Below are 26917 nucleotides of genomic sequence, written 5' to 3' on the forward strand. Positions count from 1 at the left end.
ACCAACAGCATCTGCCACAATGGCAATGTCACAGAAGTAGGTAAAAGGTGAAAGCAAGCACATGCAGGTGAGACACCTGAACAGAGAAAGCAGCGACTGGAGGAGGAATTGGTAATAATCCAACCTTGGCAGAGTTGCTCTATAAGTTAGCCATCAAATCCAAGCAGGAAACATCCCCCCAGCACAACAAACGTCTGTGCTGCTCAGGACCTTCCTGGGAGTGTCACCACAGAGCAGGTGTACAGAGCACACTGCCAAAGCAGACATCACAGGCCCAGCTGGCTGGGGCCCAGGAGTGGGACGGGCAATGGCTTCGTAGGCCATCCAGGGTGAGGCAGAGGGCATGCGTTCTCAACCTCTGCTCTGCTCTGGAATCACCTGGGAAACTTTCAAAACTATGGATGCCTCAGTCCCATCTTTAGCAGTTCTGAGTTAATTGGTCTGGCGTGAGACCTGGGTTTGGGGAGGTTTTATGCAGCAAAGTGTGAGAAGCTTCACTCTTGGATGGACAGGCCTTCCAGATCCCCTGAGAAGCTGGGCAGCCCACATAGATCTGCATATCCGAGGTTACCTCGGAAGTAGCTCCTTGAGAAGATTAAACCATTTGCTAAAGGTCACACAGCTAGGATGCTAGTGCAGCCAGGATTTGAACTTGGATCCACTTGACAGCCAAAGCAAAACCGCTGACCCAAGATGTTTTCTCCAGTGTCACTCCCAATCCTCCACCATTCGAGTGCATGCATACCCCAAAAAGAATAACATTTGGGACAGCTTTCCTGCTGAGCAAGGTCTGTCTCCTGGGAGCTAACAGCCAAGAGGATAGATCCAACATGAGGTAGAGAAGGATACCTGGAGAGATGTGTGTTCTGTGGAGCTAAAGCCGCACAGTCCCAATTTGTAAACCAAGGAAACGTGGGCAGCAAAGGAATAGGGGTCTGTAACTGGGACAAAAGATAATTACACTATTGAGACCTGTTTCAGGTGTTTGACATATTTTTCAAGCCTCACGAAAATCTTGCGATTAGATATTGTGGTCCCTATTTGACAAAGGAGGAAACTGAGGCTCTGAGAATTGACGCCTTTTCAAATGGAAGGAAAAGGAGAAAGGAAATTAAGATGCCAGAAAAAACATATGGATCCACTAGCCCTAGGGCTGCTGCTAATTTGAAATGAACCTCCTAAAAGTTTCAAAGTAGAAACAGGCTTCTCCACGGAGCAGGTTGCAGTAGGGCTGCCACCTACCTTGCTCAGTGCTTAAATCATTTGCGAACTGAGACTACGTTGAGCTGTGGCCAAGTGCTAGCAAATCCAAAGCATCCCCCAACCTCTGCCGTCCGTTTGGCTCCCATCAGAATGGCCCCTGCTGCTGTTTTCAAAGAGTAATCCCTACAGGCACAGAGATGGGTTAGCCAGGATACCCAGAAGTGGAAGTTCTTCAGGAGCAGGGACCACCTCTGACATCATCTCTGAGAGCTCAGGACTCAAGATCAGTCATGCATGACTCGTGATGTCAATGAGTGAAATGAACAATGAATTAAATGTAGAACTGAAATGATGCTATTGGATCCTCCAGCCCAGGGGCTGTGGTGAAGGCTGACAGCCATGGACTGAAACCGCAGCTCCACCCCTTGGCTGTGAGACCCTTGGTGACTTAACCTTTCTGCACCTGTTTCCACATCTAGAAAACAGAGATAACACCTTGCAGCCTTGTTAGAAGTTAATTAAATAATGTGTGTGGAAAGTGCCCAGCAAGGAGCCTGACAAATAAAAGGCCCTTTAAAAAAACAGTAACTCCTTCTTCCTTCCTCCTAGAAAGGATCTGTTATGTCTCAGAAAGTTATCTGACAGAATGCAGCAAATAATCAGGATGAGAAACACAGATCTCCAAAATCTTCCCCCACTCCTGAAACCCAAGCCTTGACCCCTAGCCTGGTGTTCATCTGCCACGAACCCAGAAGGATTCTACTTCCAACTGAAGCACTCAAAGCATACCCCGGTGGGTCCGAGTGTTTCCATAAAGAAAAGAAATTCAGATTTGGGTTCTGGTGCTGGCTTTATCAGATTAACTGCCTGGGATGTAGTTCTTCCCCTGTAAACTAGGACTGCATAGTCTGCAAATGCATCAACTACTGTGAAGATAAAATAAGGGCTGGGGAGGAGAGGAAGACTTGAATCTGATGAATGTGAAAGTCTGCTCCAATTCCTCAAAATAGCCACCTTGGTACTCTAAAGCAGGAGTCTTCACTCACTGCTGGATGTTTTCCAGTTGATCAGTTGCTCAGAACCACCAAACCCAAACTCAGGCCCAGAATGCTCTCTCTAGACAGTTATTCTAGCCCTGGTGATGAGAAATTAGAGAGACAGATTTTTCTTTCACTTCCATGTGATAATAAGCAATTCTGAGGGCCTGACCTCATAAATGAATTTACAGTGAATACCAGCGACTCATTTTCCTGAATCATAATTGAAATGAAAATGTCCCCAAGTTTTGATCTGCTCACAATGCCATCTGACTCAGCAGTAACTCCCTGTTGATACCAAATGACTTCAAAGGCCTGTTCTCTGATGAGTCCCACGTTTGATGCAAATTCTTCTGCCCCTGCCATGTGAATATACACACTACACAGCCATTCTTCTGTGGTTAAACTCATAGCCCCATAGCAGCTGATTTTCTAATTTCGGCATTTTAATAGCTGTATAGCACATCCATAGTCTTAAGGAGCGAGGTTATGAGCAAGGAAATCCATTCAAGTGACAATCTTCAGAGACTAAGAGTTATTAGAAAATCATTTTCTCCTTCTCTAAAGGTTGGTAAGTAAATTATAATAACACGAAACATACGTTGAATAATAGATTGCCATAATTGCCAACTTAAACACTCCAGGGATATGTTTATTCATTTCATAAAACCTGGAAACAAATCTTTTTTATGCAAGTAAAGTTTTACTTTCTCCTAATGATACTTCACAATAAAATGCGAAACTAAAACAGGAAGATAATGAAAATGCTGGTGATGTGCTACATCTTAATTTGACAGCCTCATGACGTCCTAGTGCAGAGGGAGGACACAGAATGCACTATGGGCATGTGGGCGTACAGGAATTCCAATCATTCAACGAAGATTTATTGAGGCTCCAATTGGAGCTGGGCTTATATTAGACTCTGGTATAAAACACCTAATAAACCTGGCTTTCACGGAGCTTACAACCGAATGGTGGACTCCGTTAAGTAAACAACACAGGGCAATAAGAGCCATGACAGAGAAAAGAGGGGGCTATGAGAGGACAGGGCAGCCTTCAGCAGAAGGGTCATCTCAAGGAGAAAGATAAGAAGGAATTAGGGGAAAAAAAATTAGGTGGGGGAGGGGCAGTACAGAAGGGAGAACAGCATCTACAAAGCCAAAGGTGCAAGAGAGCACAAGCAGGTCCAAGGTTTTAATGGCAAGTGACAAGATGAGCACCCTGGAAAGATCACACAGAGGCATGACTGCTGGGAGAGAGAGCGGTCAGGGAACTGTTGCCACACAAAAGATGGTGGGACTCAAATAACACCAAGGAATGTGCAGCGAGCACTTTCTTGCTCCAAGCACTGAGATAATAAGTAAGTACTTCGTGAGTATTATCATATTAAATCCCCACAACAACCCTGAGAAGGAGGAACTCCTACAGATAAGAAACTGCTGATATTTTCTTATTTTCTTATTATCTATTGTCTCCAATTTCTCCCAACAACTAAAATGTGTTTATTTATTGCCTTGGCTGCTGCTTAAAACAGTGCTAGGCATAGTAGATATTCAAGGTGTAGAGGACAGACAGGTGGCTGAACGAACAAACCAATTAAGGAATTTTACCCAAGAGCACACTGAGCAAAGGACCCCACACCCACTGCACTTACTACACACCAAGGTGCATTGCACTTACCACACAAAGTTGCAATTGCTAAGACTTTGCTAGTCCTTCTCAGTGTCCTGTGCTGGGCCCTCAGCTCACCAACCACCAGACTGCTCTGGGCTCAGTCTGTGGCCTCCTGTCTTGTCTATCTATACCCATTTCATTGCATCTGGTCCTGTGATTTTAAATACCATCAATTCACTGATGACTCTGATTTTTATCTCCATCAGAGACTTTTCCCATGAAAGAATCACCTATTCAACAACCCCATGTGGCTGCTTCACACCCACCTCAAATGTGCTTAGTCCGAAAGCCTGCTCCTTTCACAGTCTTCTCATCTCAGTTAACAGCAACTCTATTCTTCCAGTTGTTCAAGCCAGAGGCCAAAACCTCGGTATCATTCTTGACTTTTGACTTGTTCCTCTCACAACCTTTATCTGATCCATTAGCAACTCTCATTAACACTTACCTTCAAAATATATCCAGAATCCAACTTGTCACAGCTTCTCCTGCTGCCACCCCAGTCTGGCTGCCTTCATTTTGCCCAGATTACTGTAAAAGCTTCTCATTGGTCTCCCCGCTTCCCTCCTTACTTGTACTCCTTTCAGCTGATTCTCACCTGGTTCCCACTGCCAAAGTGATGAAAGTTACAGCTATAGTCAGATCTCTCCACTGCCCACACTCCTGCAGTAGCTCCTATCTCAGGGCAGATGACCCTGCCCTGGCCTGGGAGACCCTCCACAGAGCTGGCTGGCTGCACCTCCTCCTGTGCTCCCCTCGCTCAGTCCTCTCCAGCCACACCAGCCTCCTTGCTGGTGCTGCAACAGACCAACCCATCCCTCAGTTGGAAACTCTCTCCAGATACTGGCCTGACTCACTCCCTCACCTTTCAGGTCTGAACGAGCAGCTCCCTCTAGAACTGTAACCCTCCTCCTCTCCATTTACATATGAACTAATCACTATGGATTTGAATGACTTACTGTTTTTCTGCCTCTCCCTAGCCCCCAACTGCAGGAGAGCAAGGAGTTTGTTTTGCTATACCCCCAATACCTACAAAAATGCCAGGCACGTGGTAGCCTTCAACAAATGTGTACCGAATGAAAGAATGAATATATGAATTCTCTTCTTTACAGGATCTTCTCCATGCCAGCCACACCAGGCATCAGAGACAAACTGAGGAGACAGAAAATTTTGACAGAACTGAATTACACACAGCTGATAAAGCATGGATAGAGACTGATGGCTTTAACTTGAAGAATCTTTCACATCTGTTTTCTGATCGACAAAGGACAAACAAGGAGTCTGAAACAATCTGAAAAAGTTTTTCAAAAATATTTTAGGAATTTTATTTTTATAAAATTTTTTAAATTCATGTATTAAAATGTATACCAAGGCAAAAAAAAATCATGTAAGCTGTACCTTAAATACAAAACTAACAGTTTTCAAAACATACAAGACACATCCAATGTAAAAAAGAAAATCTTATATATACAAAAGGCAATGTATTTCCAACACAAAAAATAAAGCAGGGGAAATGCTTGAAAAATACTCATCGAAAAGTACAAAAAGAAACCCTCTCCTTGACTAGACACTTAAGCTGCCTTGAAAGGCTTCTTTCCTCATGTTATCTGGTCTTTCTTTTCCTTTTTCTTTTTAATTTATTTGTAACATAAGGGCCAATCAAGGCATCTTAAAAGCCGATGTTTGTTGTTATACTTCTATAGTCAAGTGACTTTAATTACAAAAGTTAATACGTTATACTCCGAGCTAAATAAATGAGTTCTTAAACACTGTAGGCAAATCAAATTATGATTTGGGTACTCTAAGCAGAACATATTATTTACAGAAATCTCTTTTTTCTAAAATTAAGATTTTCACATCACATTTACTTAAATCACAGTAAGCCCATAAATTTGTTTTATGGTGCGTTGAGGAACTAACAACAAAAACAAAAAACAAATCTCCTTAACAATATAAAATATTTTATTCACTCTATTTATGGTTCCCTAAATGCTAAACAGGAACATCTAATCTACAACACATCTGGAGTGGTGTATTCCCCCCTACCCACCCCAAATCTACTAGTATGCACCAACAACAGAAACTGGCTCAATGCTTACCCACTGTTAATGCTAATGCTCATTTTATTTAGTTCTTGTTGCAGCAACAAAAATTTTTGAATTTTTGTTGTTGTTTTTTTAATATAAGAACCACATCTAGTATTAATCTATCACCATTTCCCCTTAATATATTTCAGGGAAAAAGTTTAGAGTTAAACTGCAAATAAAGTTTCTATCAGGAAGTCAAAAAAGCTAGTTACTGATGTTGATGTGCTTTTTCCTTGTCAAAAACATCTTTCCTGATTAACCTTAGAGGAACGGAGGGAAGGAGAGAAAGAGGGAGAGAAGGGGAAGGAAAACAGACTGGCTGGAAGGTTAAAGGTGACATCTTCCAGAGTCACAATGACCCTTCCAGTATTGCACAGAAAACCATAGAGAATTCTCTTGAAATTCACTAAGAGAATAGTACTAGCAATGTCGTTCCTCTAAAAGTAAATGGAATTAGAAGAAAATTATTTTTTACTATTTTCTGTATCTTAGAAAAATTCTGTTGTTAAAATTTATGATTAAAATTGGCTCCTCCCCAATTATTCCGATTTATTAACATTGAACTGTGGAGCAATTATTTTAAAAAAAGAGAAAAGTGAGGATTAAGAAAGGTTAAATTCATTCAAGTAGGAAGTGTGGTATGTAAAAAACCAGAGAGAACAGGAGAGTACCCAGTCCAGAGACTGACAGCTAGAGTCCAGGTCCAGCCCAGGGCTGCCATTAGCTAATGAGAAAAGGTAGACCTACAAAATCTACTCTCTTCAACACGCATAACTTTTGCTTCACAAAGAGAACTTCTGAAATCTAAGACTCACTTATCAAGTGAATTAAAGGAAATTTTGCAAACTGTGCACACAGACACAGTATTTTTAAAGCAAATTTAAGAGGTGCAAATAAGCTCTGAGGTTATATTTGGGAAAACTATACCCCCTTGGGGTAAGTGTGGTTCAGAAATCAGGCTACTACTACCCTGAGGCACAGCCTGCATAATAATAGTAGTATTAAAACGTATTATTTCCTTCAAATTACTCTCATTATGTCAACCAATTTGAATGCATCAAGGGAGAATTTTACCAACGGTATAACAAGGTACATATTTACATTTTCATTTGCATCTTAAGGACAAAGTGTTAAAAATAATGATGATGATTATGAAAAACAAGATTAAAGGTGTGTTCATTTGGGAGAAGCCACATTAATATTATTCATCCAACCACAAACACTTTCATAATGAATGCAATACTGCAAAACAATTCACAGCTTTATAAAAAGTTGAAATACAGAGTTTCATTATGATTTTTTTTCCAATTCAAAAATAAAAGAGTTCAACTTACATCACTGCTTAACTATTTTACTCTAAAATCTTTAAAATATATAAAATACCAAGATTATCAACAGTCACATATGTTTTGAAGTCAGGGGACACATGTATTTTCTTAAGATTGGTTCCGTTTGTGTAGAAGGTCTGTGAGGATTCCCCAGTGACAACATTCCACCACTGTTCAGAGAAAAATAAAATTCTTATTAGGCTGGTAATTACAGTGTGAGACAATCTGCAGTGCCAACTGGATCCTTCGCCCTCTCACCTCCCCACTTCCACATTTCAGCAAACACCAGGAAGGATGTCTAAGGTTTAATGCTGAATATAGTATTATCAACCCAGTCTGCATTCCTGATTAACCCTGGGGACTGCCTCAGAGCTAACCCGCACCTAACCCCACTGTAAGGCACGCTGGAGAAACATGCAGCCTACTCAGAGCTGCAGACACGAGGCTACACAAAGCCCATTACGGCCACAGCTGGACTGAATTCTCCTGTCTGCACGTCCTGCTGAGTAGAATGGAGAGAATGACCCTCTCTTCTCTAAAAATGCCCCTTTGTAGACACAGACAGGAATTCTGGCAGACACCGAGACTACTCATAATATGGGCTGCAGGACAGAATGTTCTCTCTACTGAATCTTCCCTTGAATAACCAGGAGTGATTCAAGAGATCATGATCAAGTTTTTTTATTTAAAAGTCTATACCTTTATTTGCTAAATAAATACTGAACATCTCAAGGGTAGCAGGTGCTCTGGCCAAGTCCTTCCTTTCTCCTCCCAATTATTGAATTCACTAAGATTATAGCAATATTTATATTCCTTTACCAAATGGGGATCACGAAGCTTACCTATATATCTCACAGCTAAGATGAGGGCAAAAGAGACTATGTACATGAACACCTTTTGAAAAGGCCTCAGGTACATCAAGATTCTGAGTATTACAAATGCAATGATCACTTCTGTATCTGTAGCAATGCCTAGCATTCTGCCTTGCTCGTGTGACTGGGTCAACTATTCATGTTCACTATTAGTAATGGTAACTGGCAAAAGTATACCTTGTGGACTTAAGTAAACCTCAATGAAGCAACATATACTAACTTGAAATTTTCCAGGACTAACAACTTTGCTTTATAAAATAGCAGTGTAATCAAGACTGCAGAGGACAGTCGCTAGAGGCAAATCGTAGAGTTAAGTAAGGCCCTTAGAGAGCATCTAGTCTAACTGCCTCGCTTTACAAGTAAGGAAACTAGGGTTGAGAGAGAAGAAAGGCCTTGTCACTGTGGATGACACTGCTAGCAGGTGGCAGAGGTGGAACAGTTATCTGGCTTCCAAACCTAGTGCACCTACTACCTTTCCCTGTATTAGAACAGACCACTCTACTTGGAGACACTAACACAGCCACTAATGTGAATACAGACTAAAAGACAATGATATTAAATAGGACTTATGCAGGGGACTTTTAGGGCAGTGAAACTACTCTGTGTAATACTACAGTGGTGGACACCTGTCGTTATATATTTGTCAAAATTCTCAGACTGTACAACACCAAGAGTGAACCCTAATAGAAACTATGGACTTTGGGTGATAATGACATGTCAATGAACATTCATCAATTTTAACAAATGCACCCTGGGAGGTTTGTATGTGGGGGCAGGGTGGGTATATGGGAACTCTGTACTTTCTGCTTAATTTTGCTGTGAAACTAAATCTGCTCTAAGAAATAAACTAAATTTAAAAAAAAAATAGCAGTTGGAGGGAGGGATAAATTGGGAATTTGGGATTAACAGATACAAGCTACTATATATAAAAGAGATAAACAAGGACCTACTGTAGGGAACTATATTCAATATATTATAATAACCTACAGTGGAAAATAATCTGAAAAAGGGAATATATATATGTATATAATGTATAACTGAATCACTTTGCTGTGCACCTGAAACTAATACAACATTGTAAATCAACTATACTTCAGTTTTTAAAAAATGGAAAAAAAATAGCTAACATTTACTCAGGGTACACTATGTGCCACAATGTATAAGTACTTTACTTGTATTAACTCCTTTAACCCTCCCAACCCTATAAGGTAAGTATTATTATTACACCCATTTTACAGATGAGAAAGTCGAGGTTAAATCATCTTCTGCAAGGTCACAAAGCTAATGAGTGGCAGAGCCAGCTGCTGAATTCGGATAGTGTGCCCCAAGTCTCACTCTGCTGAACTTTATACTCTGTTGCCTCTAAGTAATGGCAAGCCTGCATTTATTGCCATGTATTTCATATTTCAAATCAGACTTTCTCCTCATGAGTATGAATTAATGTGGATTTCTTGTCATTCTAAAGTATGTACTCTGTGGCATAATGCAAGTAAATTACATTATTATTAAGTTATCAATAGCAATAATTTTTGAAAGTTAAGAGCTTTTTAACTACTGAATACCTACTTTATCTTACTGACATTTGATTTATACAGCTTGGATTATAAAGTAAACAGACTGAAAAGGCCTATTTTCTTGGACACTACAGCAACTGTTCCTTTTTACTTTTAATTTGCTCTGTACTTTTGGATAGTTGCATTAACATACTGGGTAGATGTAGGCTGGGCTGTATCATAACCAGTTTAACCACGCTAGTAATCAAACCAGAAAGAACAGCCTGGTTGTCAGTTAAATATACAGACTAAATACACAGGCTATAGGTTTTTTCACCCTCAAGACATAACCTCTACAGTACAGACATCGATTCTGCTGTTTATTTCAAGGTTTTCCAGGAACTCTGGAAATTTAGTCACTGATCTCTATCATATCTTGTAAGCCAGACTCACAGTTATGTGATAGCCTTCTATGGGGCCCAGAGCATCAAAAGACATGGTCTCTAGAAGCTCAGTGTCAAAGCTGAGCAGTTAAGTTTTTCATCAGTTAGTACAGCTGAAGACTCCCAGCTTCCAACACAAAGACAGCAATGCCACTCCTCTAAGCATTGTCCTCAGAGCAGACTAAGCGTGCAGTTTACCTCTACACTAAAGGAGGACAAGTGGTGCTAGTCTCACAATCCCCTAATAACTAAATAAAGGTGTACAGGTTAATGAATGCAACGTCTTGTAAACAGTATTGTATTTTCAATGTAAACTTGTAAAGGGATCATAATATACATCCTCTCATAGAGCCAAAAACTGCCCTCTGATTTATCTTTTTTATAAGCTAGATTTTTAAGTTAAATAAAACTTCACTTATGTAGGTCTCATATAACCAAAAACTTTAATTCAGTCATTCAAATATTTTTGAACATCTATACTGTATTAGACAATCAGAATCATCTTCTACACATGAATGTTTTCAGTAAGAAAAAACAGTATCATAAGATCTAATTTATTAGAGATCTGTTTTTAAGTGATCAGTACAATAATACAATATCATCTTCAACCCTTTTTACAAGTAAACCACTATTCAAAAGACTCAGCTCAAGCAGCCCCCTCCATAGGAAGCTTCTGCTAACTCCCAAAGGTAGAACTGTCCACTCCTCTCCTTCGTGCCTCCACTATCTTTACGCAAATGTGTGCCAGAACCCTTCCTCCACTTGGAGACTTAAACGTCTGCTTCCCCCAAAGACTGTCAACCACCTGGGCAAGAACCAAGTCTTGAACACTGTGCCACATTAGCAGTGCCAGCATACAGTGGGCACTTAATACATTCTTAGTGAGTGGATGGATAAAAAGATGCACCAAAAAATGACCCTGAGGCACCGCAGCACACTAAACCTTGGCCTCAGTATTTACTAAGTTTGTATAAGCCAATCTACTAAGTAATTTTAGGAAATTCACAACCTCTATGAACATCAGTTTCCTCACCTACAAACCAAAGATGATAAAATTTAAACCTCACAAAGCTGGCTAATAAGATGATGTACGTAAAGCATTTTGTAAACTATAAAGCAATATGCTGCCTCTGCTATTTTTACTATTATTACTACCACCACTACTATTGCCACTAATACTTAAGAAAGGAAATTTCTCAAATTTTTTTTAAGACTTTCAACCAACACAGTTCACAATTAGTGAAGAGAAAATCAAATATAGACACCCCACTTTCTAGTCATTCTAATCACCTAAGACTTTGTATGAGGTGGTATGAGAGCTCTGGACCGAGAACATCCCTAAACTGTCACTGAACTTCCAAGAGATCTGAGAAAAGCAGCCTTTCAGATCTCAGTCTCATCACTCAAAACAGGATAACAGTAACTGCCCTTCCTCTCTGATGGGTTGTATGAGACCCAACTGCGACACAGGAAGTAAAAATAGCTTGGAAAGTATGATACAGGCTGTTGTTTTCTTTCAGTCTTTGAGAAACCCTTACCTTAACGTATCCTCCAGCAGAAACAAGCATTTTGCTGTCTGGAGAAAAGCAAAGGTCGGTCACCCAGCCTCCGTGAGTAGCAGCTCCTTCTTCTACTGAAATTGGAGCACACAAGTGAAGAAGCTCACCATTTGAGACATTCCAGATCTATAAAAACAACGCACAGTTCATTAACAGGGTTACTCAGAAGTTTTATATATCCAACTTATCTGGAACATATTTGGAAATCTTTCTTTAAAATATAATTACAATTCTGTGATACCTTGGGAATTTTTTTAGATCACATACATTTCTCTCCTGTGCAAATTTTTAAAAAACACTGATTATAATTAAAATGCATTATTACAATATTTATCATTAACTATACGCCAAAAAATATAACAAAAGGACTTCGAGTGATTAATTAGAATACTGTGACTCTTTCATTGAATAAAAAGATTATGATGGGAGAAGCAAGGAATAAACAAAAAGGGCCTAATAAACTACTTCAAAAGAACAAAGAATTCTAGTTCAGGATCTACCACTAAGAATACTGACAGATACTATTCAAACACCTAAAGTATACTGTTTTAAACAGTAAGTCCCGGTAAGGTTTTTGGTTTTTGTTTTATTTATTTATTTTATTTATTGGCTACACTGGGTCTTCCTTGCTGCATGCAGGCTTTTCTCTAGTTGCAGCAAGTGGGGGCTACTCTTCACTGCAGTGCACGGGCTTCTTATTGTGGTGGCTTTCCTTGTTTCGGAGCATGGGCTGTAAGAGTGTAGGCTTCAGTAGCTGTGGCTCACGGGCTCTAGAGCACAGGCTCAGTAGTTGTGGCTCATGGGCTCCAGAGCACAGGCTCAGTAGTTGTGGCACATGGGCTTAGTTGCTCTGCGGCATGTGGGATCTTCCTGGACGAGGGCTTGAACCCGTGTCCCCTACATTGGCAGGCAGATTCTTTTACTTTTTTTTTAAACTCTTTGTTGGAATACAATTGCTTTACACTGTTGTGCCAGTTTTTGCTGTACAACAAAGTGAATCAGCTGTATTTATACATATATCCCCATATTACCTCCCTCTCACCCTCCCTGTCCCACCCCTCTAAGTCCTCACCCATCCTTGAGTTGATCTCCCTGTTTTATGCAGCAGCTTCCCACTACCTATTTTACATTTGGTAGTGTATATATGTCAATGCTACTCTCTCACTTCGTCACAGCTTCCCCTTCACCCCCCACCCCGTGTCCTCAAGTTCATTCTCGACATCTGCATCTTTATTCTTGCTCTGTCACTGGGTTTACCAATAACATTTTTTTTAGATTCCATATATATGAGTTAGCATATGGTATTTGTTTTCTCTTTCTGGCTTACTTTGCTCTGGATGACAGATTCTAGGTCTATCCACCTCACTACAAATGTCTCAATTTCATTCCTTTTTATGGCTGAGTAATATTCCATTGTATATATGTGCCACATCTTCTTTATCCATTCATCTGTTGATGGGCATTTAGGTTGCTTCCATGTCCTGGCTATTGTAAACAGTGCCGCAATGAACACTGTGGTACACGTTTCTTTTTGGATTATGGTTTTCTCAGGGTATATGCCCAGGAGTGGGATTGCTGGGTCATATGGTAGTTCTATTTTTAGTCCTTTAAGGAACCGCCATACTGTTTTCCATAGTAGCTGTACCAATTTACATTCCCATCAACAGTGCAGGAGAGTTCCCTTTTCTCTGCACCCTCTCCAGCATTTACTGTTTCTAGATTTTCTGATGATGGCCATTCTGACCAGTGTGAGATGATACCTCGTTGTGGCTTTGACTTGCATTTCTCTAATGATTAGTGATGTTGAGCATCTTTTCATGTGTTTGTTGGCCATCTGCATGTCTTTTTTTTTTTTTTTCATGTCAAAGGTCTTAGTTTATTAACTCTCTCATGAAAAATCTGCACAATCACCACAGATACAGTCACTGCAGAATCTTTACTCCTTCTGTTGTCCAATCTCCAGCTCACTTTTTGCCAGCACCAACATTGGCCTTTGCGGTCCCCCTGACTTTCTTCATTCTGTTCTTGCGTTCCTTTCGCTGTTTTCTTGAGGTCTTTTTCTTCTCATACAGGCCATGTCTTGCAAGCCTATGTTTGGGTTCATTCTTCTTCGCGTAATCCAAGGAATCATAAATCATGCCAAAGCCAGTTGTCTTGCCACCACCAAAATGGGTTCTGAATCCAAACACAAAGATGACATCTGGTGTGGTCTTGTACATTTTGGCTAGTTTTTCCCAAATTTCTGTCTTAGGTACTGTTGCCTTCCCAGGGTGAAGGACATCGATGACCATTTGCTTCCGCTGAAGTAGTCGGTTGGTCATGAACTTCTTGGCCCGGATAGTTACTGTGTCATTCATGATGGTGGCTGATCTTCAAGCAGCCAGGAAGGAATAAAAAACTGCATGTCTTCTTTGGAGAAATGTCTATTTAGGTCTTCGGCCCATTTGTGGATTGGGTTATTTGCTTTTTTGGTATTAAGCTGAATGAGCTGCTTGTATATTTTGGAGATTAATCCTTTGTCTGTTGCTTCACTGGCAAATATTTTCTCCCATTCTGCAGGTTGTCTTCTTGTCTTATGTATGGCTTCTTTTACTGTGCAAAAGTTTTTAAGTTTCATGAGGTCCCATTTGTTTATTCTTGATTTGATTTCCATGATTCTAGAAGGTGGGTCAAAAAGGATCTTGCTTTGATGGATGTCACAGAGTGTTCTGCCTATGTTTTCCTCGAGGAGTTTTATAGTGTCTGGCCTTACATGTAGGTCTTTAATCCATTTGGAGTGTATCTTTGTGTATGGTGTTAGGAAGTGTTCTAATTTCATTCTTTTACATGTAGCTGTCCAATTTTCCCAGCAGCACTTATTGAAGAGGCTTTTTTCCACCGTATATTCTTGCCTCCTTTGTCAAAGATAAGGTGCCCATATGTACGTGGGTTTATCTCTGGGCTCTCTATTCTGTTCCACTGATCTATATTTCTGTTTTTGTGCCAGTACTATATAGTCTTGATCACTGTAGCCTTGTAGTATAGTTTGAAGTCAGGAAGCCTGATTCCTCCAGCTCTGGCTTTCCTTCTCAAGATTACTTTGGCAATTCGGGGTCTTTTGCGTTTCCATACAAGTGGTAAAATTTCTTGTTCTGGTTCTGTGAAAAATGCCATTGGTAATTTGATAGGGATTGCGTTGAATCTGTAAATTGCTTTGGGTAGTACAGTCATTTTCACAATGTTGATTCTTCCAATCCAAGAAGATGTCCCTCCATCTGTTTGTACCATCTTTAATTTCTTTCATCAGTGTCTTACAGTTTTCTGCATACAGGTCTTTTGCCTCTTTAGGTAGGTTTATTCCTAGGTATTTTACTCTTTCTGTTGCAATGGTAAATGGGATTGTTTCCTTAATTTCTGGCAGGCAGATTCTTAACCGCTGAACCACCGGGCAAGCCCCTGTTAAGGTTATATATATATAGATATATGTGTGTGTCACACATATAATATATAATGTATATTTTTATATTTTACATATAAAATAAATGAGCAAGCATATACACATACATGTACTAGGATTATTTTACTAAACTCTTATAAACAACCCAATTACTTACAGATACTAATATTTTCATTTATTTCCAGTGATACTTAATATATGAGCAGTATTCTAATTTTTCAAAGAAACTGTATATCAGAATTAAAAAAATAGAGGCAAAAACAGCAAAAGAAAATAATCAAAATTGTCATTTGTAAATGTCTTCCTAGAAAATCCAAGAGAATCAAATGGGAAAACTGATTAGAAAGAATTCAGTAATATAGCTAGATATGATATATATAAAAAATTAACAGCTTTCCTATATTTTGAAAAGTCAAGCAGAAAAATAAATTTTAACATACTAAAGAAAAATTTTTAAATAACCCTATTTAAAGAGAGACAATTTTTATTTTTAGGGGTTTCTGGAAAATGAACACTGCCTCATAACCTTTCATCCTGAGGTGAGAACTCAAAGCAAAATGAATGTTCCCAAAGCAGCCCTGCCCCTTCAGCTGGAGTGGCATTTATGAAAATGGTATAGTACAGGTTGGTTACTTAGTCCTCAAGCAAGAGTATCTTCATTTTCCTGGAAAGTCTATCTGATAATGCCTCTATTCCTATAAACTGCATATACTGTCTCATTCTTCTGCATTATATACCTATTTCTTGAATTGTAATTCCTGCTTCATAAAAAACAAAAAACAAGACTCTCCTCGATTATACTAGGTACCAAAGCAGCCATCCCCAACGCCCCAACTTTTTCCATCAACTGCCCAATCTTTCTAACACAACCAGAGGCAGACAGTCCCATGAGAATGGCAACGGACCCCACTCTACATATTGACTACTTAATAGACATAGTGCTAAAGAGACCTTTCAGTGCAGAAAACAGCAGAATTGCAATTCATTTATAATCTAAATAACAATTTACAAAAGTTATTTTCCTCAAATTCTGCCACTAAAAACAACCTTTGGTTCAGGTCCAAGAATCTAGATGAATCATTCTCAAGCTAACAGCAGAGAACCAACTGCAAATAGCATCTGCCTCCTCACATACATAGGAAATGCTTCACTCTGACCCTAAAATGAATTCTTTTCTACACTGGAGTGCAGCTGTGAACAGAACGTGCACAAGAAACAGATTTAATGTAATTACCAATAAAGTATCAATAGTAAAAAAAAAAAAAAGAAGAAGAAAAGAAAAGAAACAGAACAAAGAATGCCTCATCCAGCCTGAACCCCAGGGCCTGTGCTTCCCTGTCACATTAACAAAGGCCCCCGATGTGGTGCAGAGGGCTAGCCACAGCTATAAGAAGAGCAGTGCTTTCACGTCAGCAAACACCCTACCCTGATTTCTCCATTGTCATCTCCAGTCGCCAACAGGGTACTGTCCACAGAGAAGGCAGAGCAGCGCACGCAGCCTTTGTGGCCTCTCAGTTCATGAAGAGGGGAAAGGAGTTCAAAACTCCAAATCTGGAAGGCAATTCAGATTGTTTAGGAATAGCAGTTACACTCAAAATAAGCATCTACAAACCCTGCCTCTAGTGCTAATTAGCCATAAATTCAATTATATGAAGTTCTAACATTCAACAGTTCATAAACTTTCATGAGAGGCCCAAATGCCAACTAGCAACTTTGTTCATTTTCTAGATTTTCCCTTTAATTACTCAAGTAAACTTCAGCTCAAGAATCAAAGTCACAGCTTCCTTAACTTTAGACGTAGAAGGAAAAACAGCAAAGTGGTCTATGGAGTGAAGCAGACTTGAGTGTGAGTCCTGGCTCCACTATTTACTAGTTTCTTGGCCTAGGACAACCCAATAAGCTTCTCTGACTTCAGTTTCTGCATCTGTACGGTGGGGACAATAGCACCTATAGAGTGAAAATTAAATGAGATAACAGAGACTGAAATTCCTAGCACAGGCCTAACATACGGCAAGAGTTCTTTAAAGGTTAGTCCCTATACTACCTAGTTATCTTAGCAGCCAAATGCTGTTTTTTTCCTTCCAGTATTCCCCCGATGGTTCTATCATCACCATTTAACAAGCTTATACTTAAAAATGTGTTCCAGGTATTGTGAACAAAGAACTGGTGGTACAAAGATAACTGGATTCAGTCCCTGTCCTTGAAAAGTTTCTAGTTTAATCATGAATGGTTGCACGAACAGTGGTATGAAGTAAATAATTAACATGAGTAATACGTAATAGGAACATTGAGGGTAGAGCAGCTAATCCTGCCTGAGGGCCAGGAAAGGGTTCACTGAAGAACTGACCTCAAATCTAGGTCTAGAAGAATGAGTCATAATGCTGTGATATAGAAAAGGATAGAAGGTTATGTCAAGCCAAAGTTAACATTGTGCACAAAAACATAGAGAAGTAGTCTAGCACAGAGCAAACAATGTAGCAGAAAGAGATGGAGATGGGCTAAGGATTTGGGCTTATAAACAGTCAGGTCACACAGGAGTTTCAGCAGGGAACTCAGGCAGCACTAGGGAAGATAAACCAGAGGAGGTACAGACCAGTGGCAGGTCCATCAATAAAAAAGGAGAGCCTAGTCTTAAGGGTGGGGACAAGGAAGAGAACAAGGATCCAAGAGACACTGAGGAGTAATCAATAGAGCACAAAAGACAGGCGAGTCCCAGGCAACTCCAAGGTTTATAGTTTGGAAAGATGGGTAGATAACGATGCCATTAAGAAATATGGAGAAAAAAGAAGAGAATGGAGAATGGTGCATTCAATGTCCTCAACCAGGCAGCTTCATTTCACTGCAATGTGATTTTCAGAAGCATCAATTTACATCAATTACAAAAAAAAATTTACTGTGCGTGTATAATTAAATGTAAATCTCTTTCAATGCTTTTTATTGCCTATAATAATGCAGTAGACACTGCCTTTGATTACTAATAGACAAAAAGTTATTGGTAAGGGAGAAATCAAAAGTCCTCAATGTCATTCACTTAATCTATTTGACACAAACTAAATGCCAATGGGCATCCTCCAAAAATTCACAAAATGAGAAAAACATAGACAGAAGCTTATTATTCTGTTTTATACATTAGTTGGACTCATAATATACGACCAATACCAAAGTTTTATGCATGCACCTTTCAACTGACTGACCTACCTTTGCAGTCTTGTCAGCAGAGGTAGAAGAAAACTTGGTAGCATCAGGAGAAATATCACAAGAAAGAACTGTATCCTGGTGACAGACAAAGTCTTTTTCTATTCTTCCAGTAATAATATTCCATACCTTCAAAGAAAAACTCAGAAGTTGACACTTTTAAGAACATTTTGTATTACTGAGTATAATCAGCCAGAAGACACCTATGAAGAGCTTTAGCACATGGGTTATTCCGACCTCTTTAAGTGCCTTTTAGTACAAATGCTCATAAACACACAGCAGATGTAGATGACTGCAGTAAACAGAAAAAAAGCATTTCTATTTTAGAAATTTAAAATGTAAGTATTTACATATCAGCCATCTGCTTTTGGCTGTCACGATATAATCAATGCAATATTAGAATATATTTTTAAAAAGAGTTGTGTGCTTCAAATTACCTTCACTGTTCCATCAAATGACCAGGAAAGCAGTCTTGAGTTTTTCAAGAGTCTAAAGTCTTTCACTGTTTCCTGATGGGCTTGCAGGGAGACATATTCATATTCCTCCGATTGCCAATTCCATATCTGAATATCAAAGAAATAAGTCTGTTATAACCCCTTCCCCATAATATCTCATGGGTGGGGGAGGTATCACTCGTCTAAAATCTTTCACCCTCATGGCACTTCAGTAAAATACATATGTGAACCAAATAAAAATATGGTATCCCAGCTTTACAGACAGAGAAAGGCTGGTGTTAATTAATTTAACTGGGGGCATAATAAAATATTTTTCCTCCTAAATAAAGTCTGTTTTCCTCAGTTGCTTGGAGAGTAGTTAATTACACCAGAAGACAGATAAAAGTCACAATATGCTAGTGAGCTCACCATTTGATTAAATTTTCCAAAGAAAATTATTCCAATTACATATTCACAGATTTCTAAACCTCACAAGTTAGGCCAAGAGTCCAGATTCTGGCTCCACCTAAGCTACTGAATCCTACTGGCCCTACTGCCTAGGAAGGTCAGATGACCAGAGCAGCTTCAAACCAGATCATGGAATTTCGGAGCTTCAGAGATCTCAGCCAGCCCCTAATGTAATCCTCAACATGACAAAAATGATACAGTACATTCTTTTTCACATGGCACTCCAGGAAGAACTCCTCAGACACAAGGGGAAGAAAAGACACTGCATTGTTGAAGGCAGTGCATTCAAAGTAGGCTTGAGAAATGAGCTGGAACTATGATTCACAAACTGAGGGCATTTCAAACAAAGACAATGAATGCTTAAGTTAAAGTGCAGGAGAACGTGGAAAGATTCCAGGGACCTGTTCATAGTTCAATGTGACTGGAGCACAGGATATGCAGAAGGAACAGTAGGGAAAAAAGGTTGGAAAGATATTCAAAGAAACAGCCCAGAGAGCCTGAAGCTAGACTTCCGAGCTGTGGGTAATCAGGCAGTCTCCCACAGAATTTTCTTCCATTTTTTAACATTAGGAATAAAAAGATAAAGAAAAAGCAGCCACCATCTCAGGTATGCATGTTAGTAATATCCTGGGTCTAGTTTTTGACTGGTGAAGGTTAAACAGTAGAAATGCTTTTAAGGCTTTTTCCCATCAGGCTTAGGCAAAATCGTAAAAGAAATTACACCTCTCTTACCCCCTTTCTTTACTCCTCTACTCTCTACATTTAGCAGCCACCCTCCCACCCCCACCAAGCCCTGGCTCTCAGATCTCTCCATCTTTTCTGTCTCTGAGTGCTTATACCCAGAAGCAGGCTATCTTGTATGAGAGCAAGGGGCCTTAGAAGAGGAGCAGGAAGTGAGAACAAATCTAAAGAGAATGAATTGTGAATTTCAGTATTTTAAGAGCCCAATAAGATATGCTGAGGAGGGGGAAGAAACAAGCTTTCTAGCTCCCCAAATCATATCAGAAAAAAAGGCACTCTGTGTGACTAAACATAAAGTACCCTGGACCATTACCACTAAGAACTTTTTGGCTCCCTGCTACTTTCTGGGCTTTACTGGACTAGAGGATCAGTGGCTACTATTAACAGCTCTTCCTGGTTGACTGGCACTGCCATTCCCAGCTATGTCTGATTCAATGTTCATTCCTGACTGAGGTTCTTACTGCTACCCTCCATCAAGAAGTCAGAGAGCCTTCCTGAACAGATCTAACAAAGAATTTGACAATCACTGAGGGGAAGTGAAGACTAGCCTTAGCAGTTTTTGTTGCAGATGCTTTCTGATATGGCAATGATGACAAGGATACCTTTTTTATTGGATTCAAACATCTCAAACATCCTGTACTAATTGAATCACCTTATATAATAGCTAAACTTCCACCAGCATTAGTCAAATGTATAAAGGTTGAGTGTGGGTATGTCTCTATCATTAGCTATAATTTCTGCAATGTATGTATATTAGAATTTTTTCATCTATATAAATTTAAATTTTAAAAAATGCTAAAGAATCTTTTTACACCTGTAACAATCAATACATTCTCATTCACTGACTCAGGTGAACAGCTACTACTTGGGCTTTATTTACATCAAGGTAAAAAAGCAAAAACTACAAAAATAGACCTTAATTTTCACAACTCTAGGTGCTATAATCAGGAAAGCTCATTCTTCAAATTTGGGCAATAACTTTAGTTCAGCTGACAAAGATTTACAGAACCCCTACTACATTCTAGGTGCTGGGGACACATAGATGATTAAAATAAACCTCCAAATGACGACTATGTGAGGTGTCTGCAGATTTGTTAATGTGATTGTGGTAATTATTTCACAATGTGTACATATATCAAATCATCACCTTATATGTCTTAAACATAATACAATTTTGTCAATTATACCTCAATAAAGCTGGGGTAGGGGGGACCAAACCTCCAATTAATTATTTATTAAAACATTAAAAAACTAAAACAAAAACCCAACCAGTCAATTCTTAGAAATACCTACCAAGAGTTTTGTTACATGAATGCATACGCAATAAAACATTTTAAATGTAAAAAGTATTCTGAGCAGAGCAGAAAAAAGAGGATGAAACACAACTCATTTCTAAAAATAATCTAACTCGGATCCTAAAAATATTCCTAGAAATTATTTCTCCCTCTGGCTGAGAATATCTGATCTTCAAGCAGGTCAAAAAACCTATGAATTTAGATTTTGACAGAAAGGCTATACAGTATACAATGTCTCAGCAGAATTTCATCAGATGTAGCTTAGTTTTACCCATTTCAAAGCCATCTGGAGAGGAAGAAAGGTGAATATTACACTGAGTTTCAGAGCTAATACATCAGTACCATGGGAGCCTATAATAAGTAAGTTTCTGCACTGCAGGCAAATTTCATTCCAATCAAATAGGACTCACAGAGATACAACATAAAAAGATTTTTTCTAAAATAGTTTTAACAGTCTAGTTAAATATTGCCACTGTAGGAAATATATATATAAAATAAAATAATATATACTAACTTCTGTTTGAACACATGCATTTATCTCCTTCTCCTTCACTCCTAAAACCCCACTAAAATGACAAAGTCAACATAATGAAAAAGAAGATAACAACAAAATGCTGGAGGCTGTATAGCAGGAGAATGGTAACCAGCTTTTCAGAACCTAGAAAACAGAATCCTAAAAGCACCGGAAAAACAAAAGCAACAAAGCTAACACTACAGAACTCCCAAAACGCTCAGAAACTGAGGTCACTAAGTACATCTAGAGGTGGGAATGAGGGTGGGGCTAAAAACAGAAGTACCAGGAGTTGTGAGAAGATGGCAGTGGTACAGGCATCTTCCTGAAGCCTCCATTAACAGCAGACAAACCAACTAAAATAGCAAATTTAAAATGCAGACAACATCAACAAGACCGTGTTAAGTGACAAAGTATCCTCACAAACCACAAGATACAACTGAGTGGGGACAAACTGAGAGCTGCAAGACTTGCATAGTAATAGCATCTGTATGGGTAGAAGCAGAGGGAAGCATCGAGTCTGACAAATCTAAAAACAGGAGAATCCCAAAAGAGCTAAGTGCCATTCACTGAAAAGTGTAAAGAACCAACAGGGAACAGCAGTAGAAACTGAGTGCAAGATGACTGTGGTACAGTCTGGAAAGACTAAAGCAGTCTAGATCCTATGAACTCTCAAAAATAACCAGGACAGTCCTACAATGAGGAGAAACTGTTGGGAACAGCGTTCAAAGTGAGCAAAACAAGGATGGTGACAACAAAGGAAAGGGAAGGTCTCAGTAAAAATGAGGGAAGGGGACAGAACAAAGGTATCTAATCAGAACAATGCAATATTTTTAATGCTTCATAAAAACAACAGAAAATGGAACTGCAGACCTGTGAAGCAAGAAATGCTGTCCTTCCCAAACCCTTCAAAAAGTTCAAGAAAACTAACTTCCTGTAAAAAGAAAAGAATCACTATTGAAGCCCAAACGAAGTTATTATGAGAAAAAAAGAGAATAACGTACAGAATAATGCTCCTAAGACAAACGAGAAAGAAGAATCTCTGGATTAAAGGACACCAGCACGACTGAGGTAGGTAGGGCTGCAGTTCTGAGAACAGCAGGATCAGTGAAGGTTTACCTACTGAACTCTAAGACGCTACACCACCCACACCTGCCTTTCCGCTCTCTTCACTTGACACCCAGTGTCCCAACTGACACCAAGACAAAAGACACTGACAATTAAATTTCCCCCTTCAAATCACCTTTCAGAGAAAGTCTCACTCAACCAGCCTTTTAGTATCCATTTCTGGGTAGTGAATGATCACCACACAGCTGAGGAAGGCCTTTAAAATAAGAGGCCAAAACAACCAAAGAGAAAAAAAGAAAAACTTGGAGGAAAGAATAACTATGCAGGAAAATTAAATTTTGAGGGAAAAATTAAATATATAAATTATACATGTATAACCTATATATCCATCTATCCTCAGAGAAGTAAGACCGTTTATCTACAAAACAAGAATATATGCTCTCCAAATAAATAAATAAACAATAGAAAGGACTCTCCATCATTAAAAAATATAATGGTAGAAATGAAAAATTCAATGAAAGGGTTGGAAGATAAAACTGAGGAAAACTCCCAGAAATTAGAATACGGTAAGAAGATGAAATGTAGAAAAAGAAAACTAGGTGATCAATCCAGGAGATTCAATATCTGAATAAGGGATGTTAACAGAAAAAGGAAGCATATGGGGGACAGTTGGGGAAATCAAAGAAATAATTAAACTTCTCTGAATTGAAAAACATAAGTTTCCAAGCTGAGAAGGGACAGTGAAAGTCCAAAAGAATGGATTTAACAAACACACAAAGGCACATCATCATGAAGTTTCAAAATTCTGGGGACAAAGAGAAGATCCTAACATCTTCCAGAGAGAAAGATTAGGAATCAGAATGGCTTCAGACTAGTCCCCCAACATGAACTTTGAAATCTGGGAAAAACAGAACAACATCTTCAAGATTTTAGGGTAAAACAATTTCCAACTACGACCAGCAAAGGTAGACTTTTCCTAAATCGCACTAAGGCAGAAAAGGCATTCAGAGGACGCTTGGTCTACTTAGTCATAACAATGACACTTATGACCTAAACAAAATTTTGTTGTGATTGCATTGGGATGATGGGAATTGACAAAAAGATGGCACACATGTTGGAGGTAGGACAGGTGGGAGGAGAGAAAAAGCTAAATTTTCATTTTAATATAAGGAATTCAGTAGATAAATCCTCAAATCTAAAAATCAAAAGTGAGCACTATATAAACATGCAATATGGGGGCATGAAGGTAAATATCAAAAGCAATATCTACCAAAACTCATAAAACTGTATACCTAAAGAGTGAATTTTATTGAATGTAATTATTCCTCAGTAAACCTGACTCTAAAAACGAAAAAAAAAAAAAAAAAAAAAAAAGAAATATCTAAAAGCTAAGAGTGGTGCTTTAGGAGAAAGAAATGGGGGAGTCTATTTTTTATAATGAGCCTTGTAACACTACTCGAGTTTTATAAGTATGTGCACTGGAACTTTGATAAAAAATAGAGTAAATTTAAAAAACATACAGTAGGCTTAAGTCCTTTATAGCCACAATCCTTCGTTATGGTAAACTATACTTTTTTCAGATGATTTTATCCCTGTAATAAACATCTTATTCTTCAAGGAAAGAATGAAATTATTTCAATCAGTTTTTACTATTGTAAAGAAAAATAAAGAGAAATTAAATAAATATGGCAAAAAGTATATTTACTAATACAAATCCAAATACCAAGGCAGGTGGGAGAATTCAAATAAATCCTTGATTTTCAAAATAATCTCCCAGTAGAGGGTTCTAAATCAAACTGCCTGGGCTTCCTAGGTGGCGCAGTGGTTAAGAATCCTCTTGCCGATGCAGGGACACGGGTTCAATCCCTGCTCCAGGAAGATCCCTCATGCCCCAGAGTAGCTAAGCCCGTGCACCACAACTATTGAGCTTGCACTTTAGAGCTCGTAAGCCACAACTATTGAGCCCCTGTGCCACAGCAACTGAAGCCCACATGCCCAGAGCCCATGCTCCGCAACAAGAGAAGCCACAGCAATGAGGAGCCTGTGAACCACAACTAAGAGTAGCCCAGCTCACTGCAACTACAGAAAGCCCATGTGCAGCAACAAAGACCCAATACAGCCAATAAATAAAATAAAATAATAAAATAAAATAAAATAAAATAAATTTAAATCAAACTGCCTGCCTCACTCACAGAAAAATAGGAAATACGAATGGGTTTCATCCAAGCCCACGTGCATAATCTAAAGGGAAGTCCAAAGTAATTTGATCTTAAAGAAAAGTTTAAAATACATACCAGATCTGAGCCATAATCAAAGTGTTCTTTTGTTAGAGTCAGCATTACATATGGTAGGATTTCAACCTCCCTCTCACCTGAATTGCAGAATCATCAGAGCTTGAGATAAGAGTCTTTCCATCAGCTGTGAACTGGATGTGCCGTACCGTATTCTTGTGCCCAATCCTGGACTGGAAGATTCTGTTGTTCAGGAGTTCTAAAATCTTCAAAGTAAAAAGCCACAGAAAATTAATACAAAGATACTCAGCAACATCCAGGCATTACACCTCAAAAACATTAAATCAAAACTAGACTACAGAAGCGTATAGAATTTCTATCTCATAGTGCTTTCAGTTTAACTAAAGACACACAAATGAATGGCACAAATACAGACATGTACATCTGTGTGCACACACCCTAAAATAAAACACTCACTGGAATGACCAGATGGCAGTAAGAACCAGTGGTCCTTCTGAGTACTCAACTACCCAGTTCATCAAACAAGTAGCAATCTGAGCTAAGCTTCCAAAAAGAAAATGACATTTAAGATGGATAAGAAGGAAGAAAGAAAAAAATCCTGGATGAGAGACAAGGCAAGCTCTTTATGAAATAACACAGAGACAAAGAAAGATAAAGGATGGTGAGGGAGACAGGTAAAGGAAAAGAGCATACAAGCAGGCTGGGAGGCAGTGGATTGAGGAGACTTAAAAGGGCTAAAGAGGACTTCCCTGGTGGTGCATTCGTTAAGAAACACAGGTTCAATCCCTAGTCCAGGAAGATCCCACGTGCCGCAGAGCAACTAAGCCCGTGTGCCACAACTACTGAGCCTGTGCTCTAGAGCCCGTGAGCCACAACTATTGAGCCCATGTGCCACAACTACTGAAGTCCACATGCCTAGGGCCCAAGCTCCACAACTAGAGAAGCCACCGCAGTGAGAAGCCCACATGCCTAGGGCCCAAGCTCCGCAACTAGAGAAGCCACTGCAGTGAGAAGCCCACGCACCACAATGAAGAGTAGCCCCTGCTCACCGCAACTAGAGAAAGCACATGTGCAGCAATGAAGACCCAATGCAGCCAATATGTTAATTTTTTTAAAAAAGAGGAATCCACCTGCCAATGCAGGGGACAGGGGTTCGATCCCTGGTCCACGAAGATCCCACGTGCCACGGAGCAATTAAGCCCATGCACCACAATGAAGAGTAGCCTCCGCTCACTACAACTAGAGACAAAAGCCCACGTGCAGAAACGAAGACTCAAGGCAGCCAAAAATAAATAAATTTTTAAAAAGGGGGGGGGGGGGGGGCTAAAGATTTAAATGCCAAATGCAGAGATTAAGAAAGTAGAATAGAACTCAAAAAATAATGAGTATGTCAAAAAGGCTTTCAAATAAACTCACATCAAAAAAGTAGATAAGTACTAAATAAGCACTAGGGATGTAATGTACAACATAATAAGCATAATTAACAGTGCTGTATATTATACATGAAAGTTATTAAGAGAGTAAATCCTAAAAGTTCTCATCAAAAGGAAAAATATTTTTCTATTTCTTTGATTTTGTAACTATAGGAGATGGTGGATGTTCACCATACTTATTGTGATAGCTTTCATGATGTAAGTCAAATAATTACGCTGCACATCTTAAACTTGCACAGTACTGTGTGTCAATTATATCTCAATAAAGCTGGAAGGGAAAAAAACTCAAATAAATATATACATATATAAATATATATATAGTCTCCTCTTTGTGGGGCAAATTGTGTAATTCCTATGACAATGAATTCAAAGTAAAATAAATGTGGCTAGT

At 39.1% G+C, this 26917-nt stretch overlaps 2 protein-coding genes across 6 annotated transcripts in view; both read right to left on the reverse strand.

Moving 5' to 3' along the window:
• Nucleotides 1-5263: 5263 nt before the first annotated feature.
• Nucleotides 5264-26917, reverse strand: part of APAF1 (apoptotic peptidase activating factor 1) — a 78915-nt gene continuing 57261 nt past the window's right edge. For 4 of the 5 annotated variants that reach the window (XM_057741302.1, XM_057741301.1, XM_057741300.1 and 1 more), the window contains 6 exons: nt 25213-25338; nt 18762-18887; nt 18328-18453; nt 16555-16680; nt 11673-11819; nt 5264-7496 (listed from right to left, as the gene is read on the reverse strand). In XM_057741302.1, coding sequence (XP_057597285.1) covers nt 7350-7496; nt 11673-11819; nt 16555-16680; nt 18328-18453; nt 18762-18887; nt 25213-25338 — 798 coding nt within the window. In that variant the 3' untranslated portion in view covers nt 5264-7349. Of the gene's footprint in view, nt 7497-11672; nt 11820-16554; nt 16681-18327; nt 18454-18502; nt 18617-18761; nt 18888-25212; nt 25339-26917 lie in introns of those variants that run through there. The other variant, XM_057741304.1, reaches the window with a different exon arrangement.
• LOC130856647 (40S ribosomal protein S24-like) lies at nt 13556-14050 on the reverse strand. The gene has a single exon (XM_057741308.1). It carries the CDS (start codon nt 14048-14050, stop codon nt 13658-13660), a length of 393 nt encoding a protein of 130 aa, XP_057597291.1. The 3' UTR covers nt 13556-13657.

Source organism: Hippopotamus amphibius, chromosome 7 (assembly GCF_030028045.1).
Source record: "Hippopotamus amphibius kiboko isolate mHipAmp2 chromosome 7, mHipAmp2.hap2, whole genome shotgun sequence".
NCBI classification, from domain to species: Eukaryota; Metazoa; Chordata; class Mammalia; order Artiodactyla; family Hippopotamidae; genus Hippopotamus; species Hippopotamus amphibius.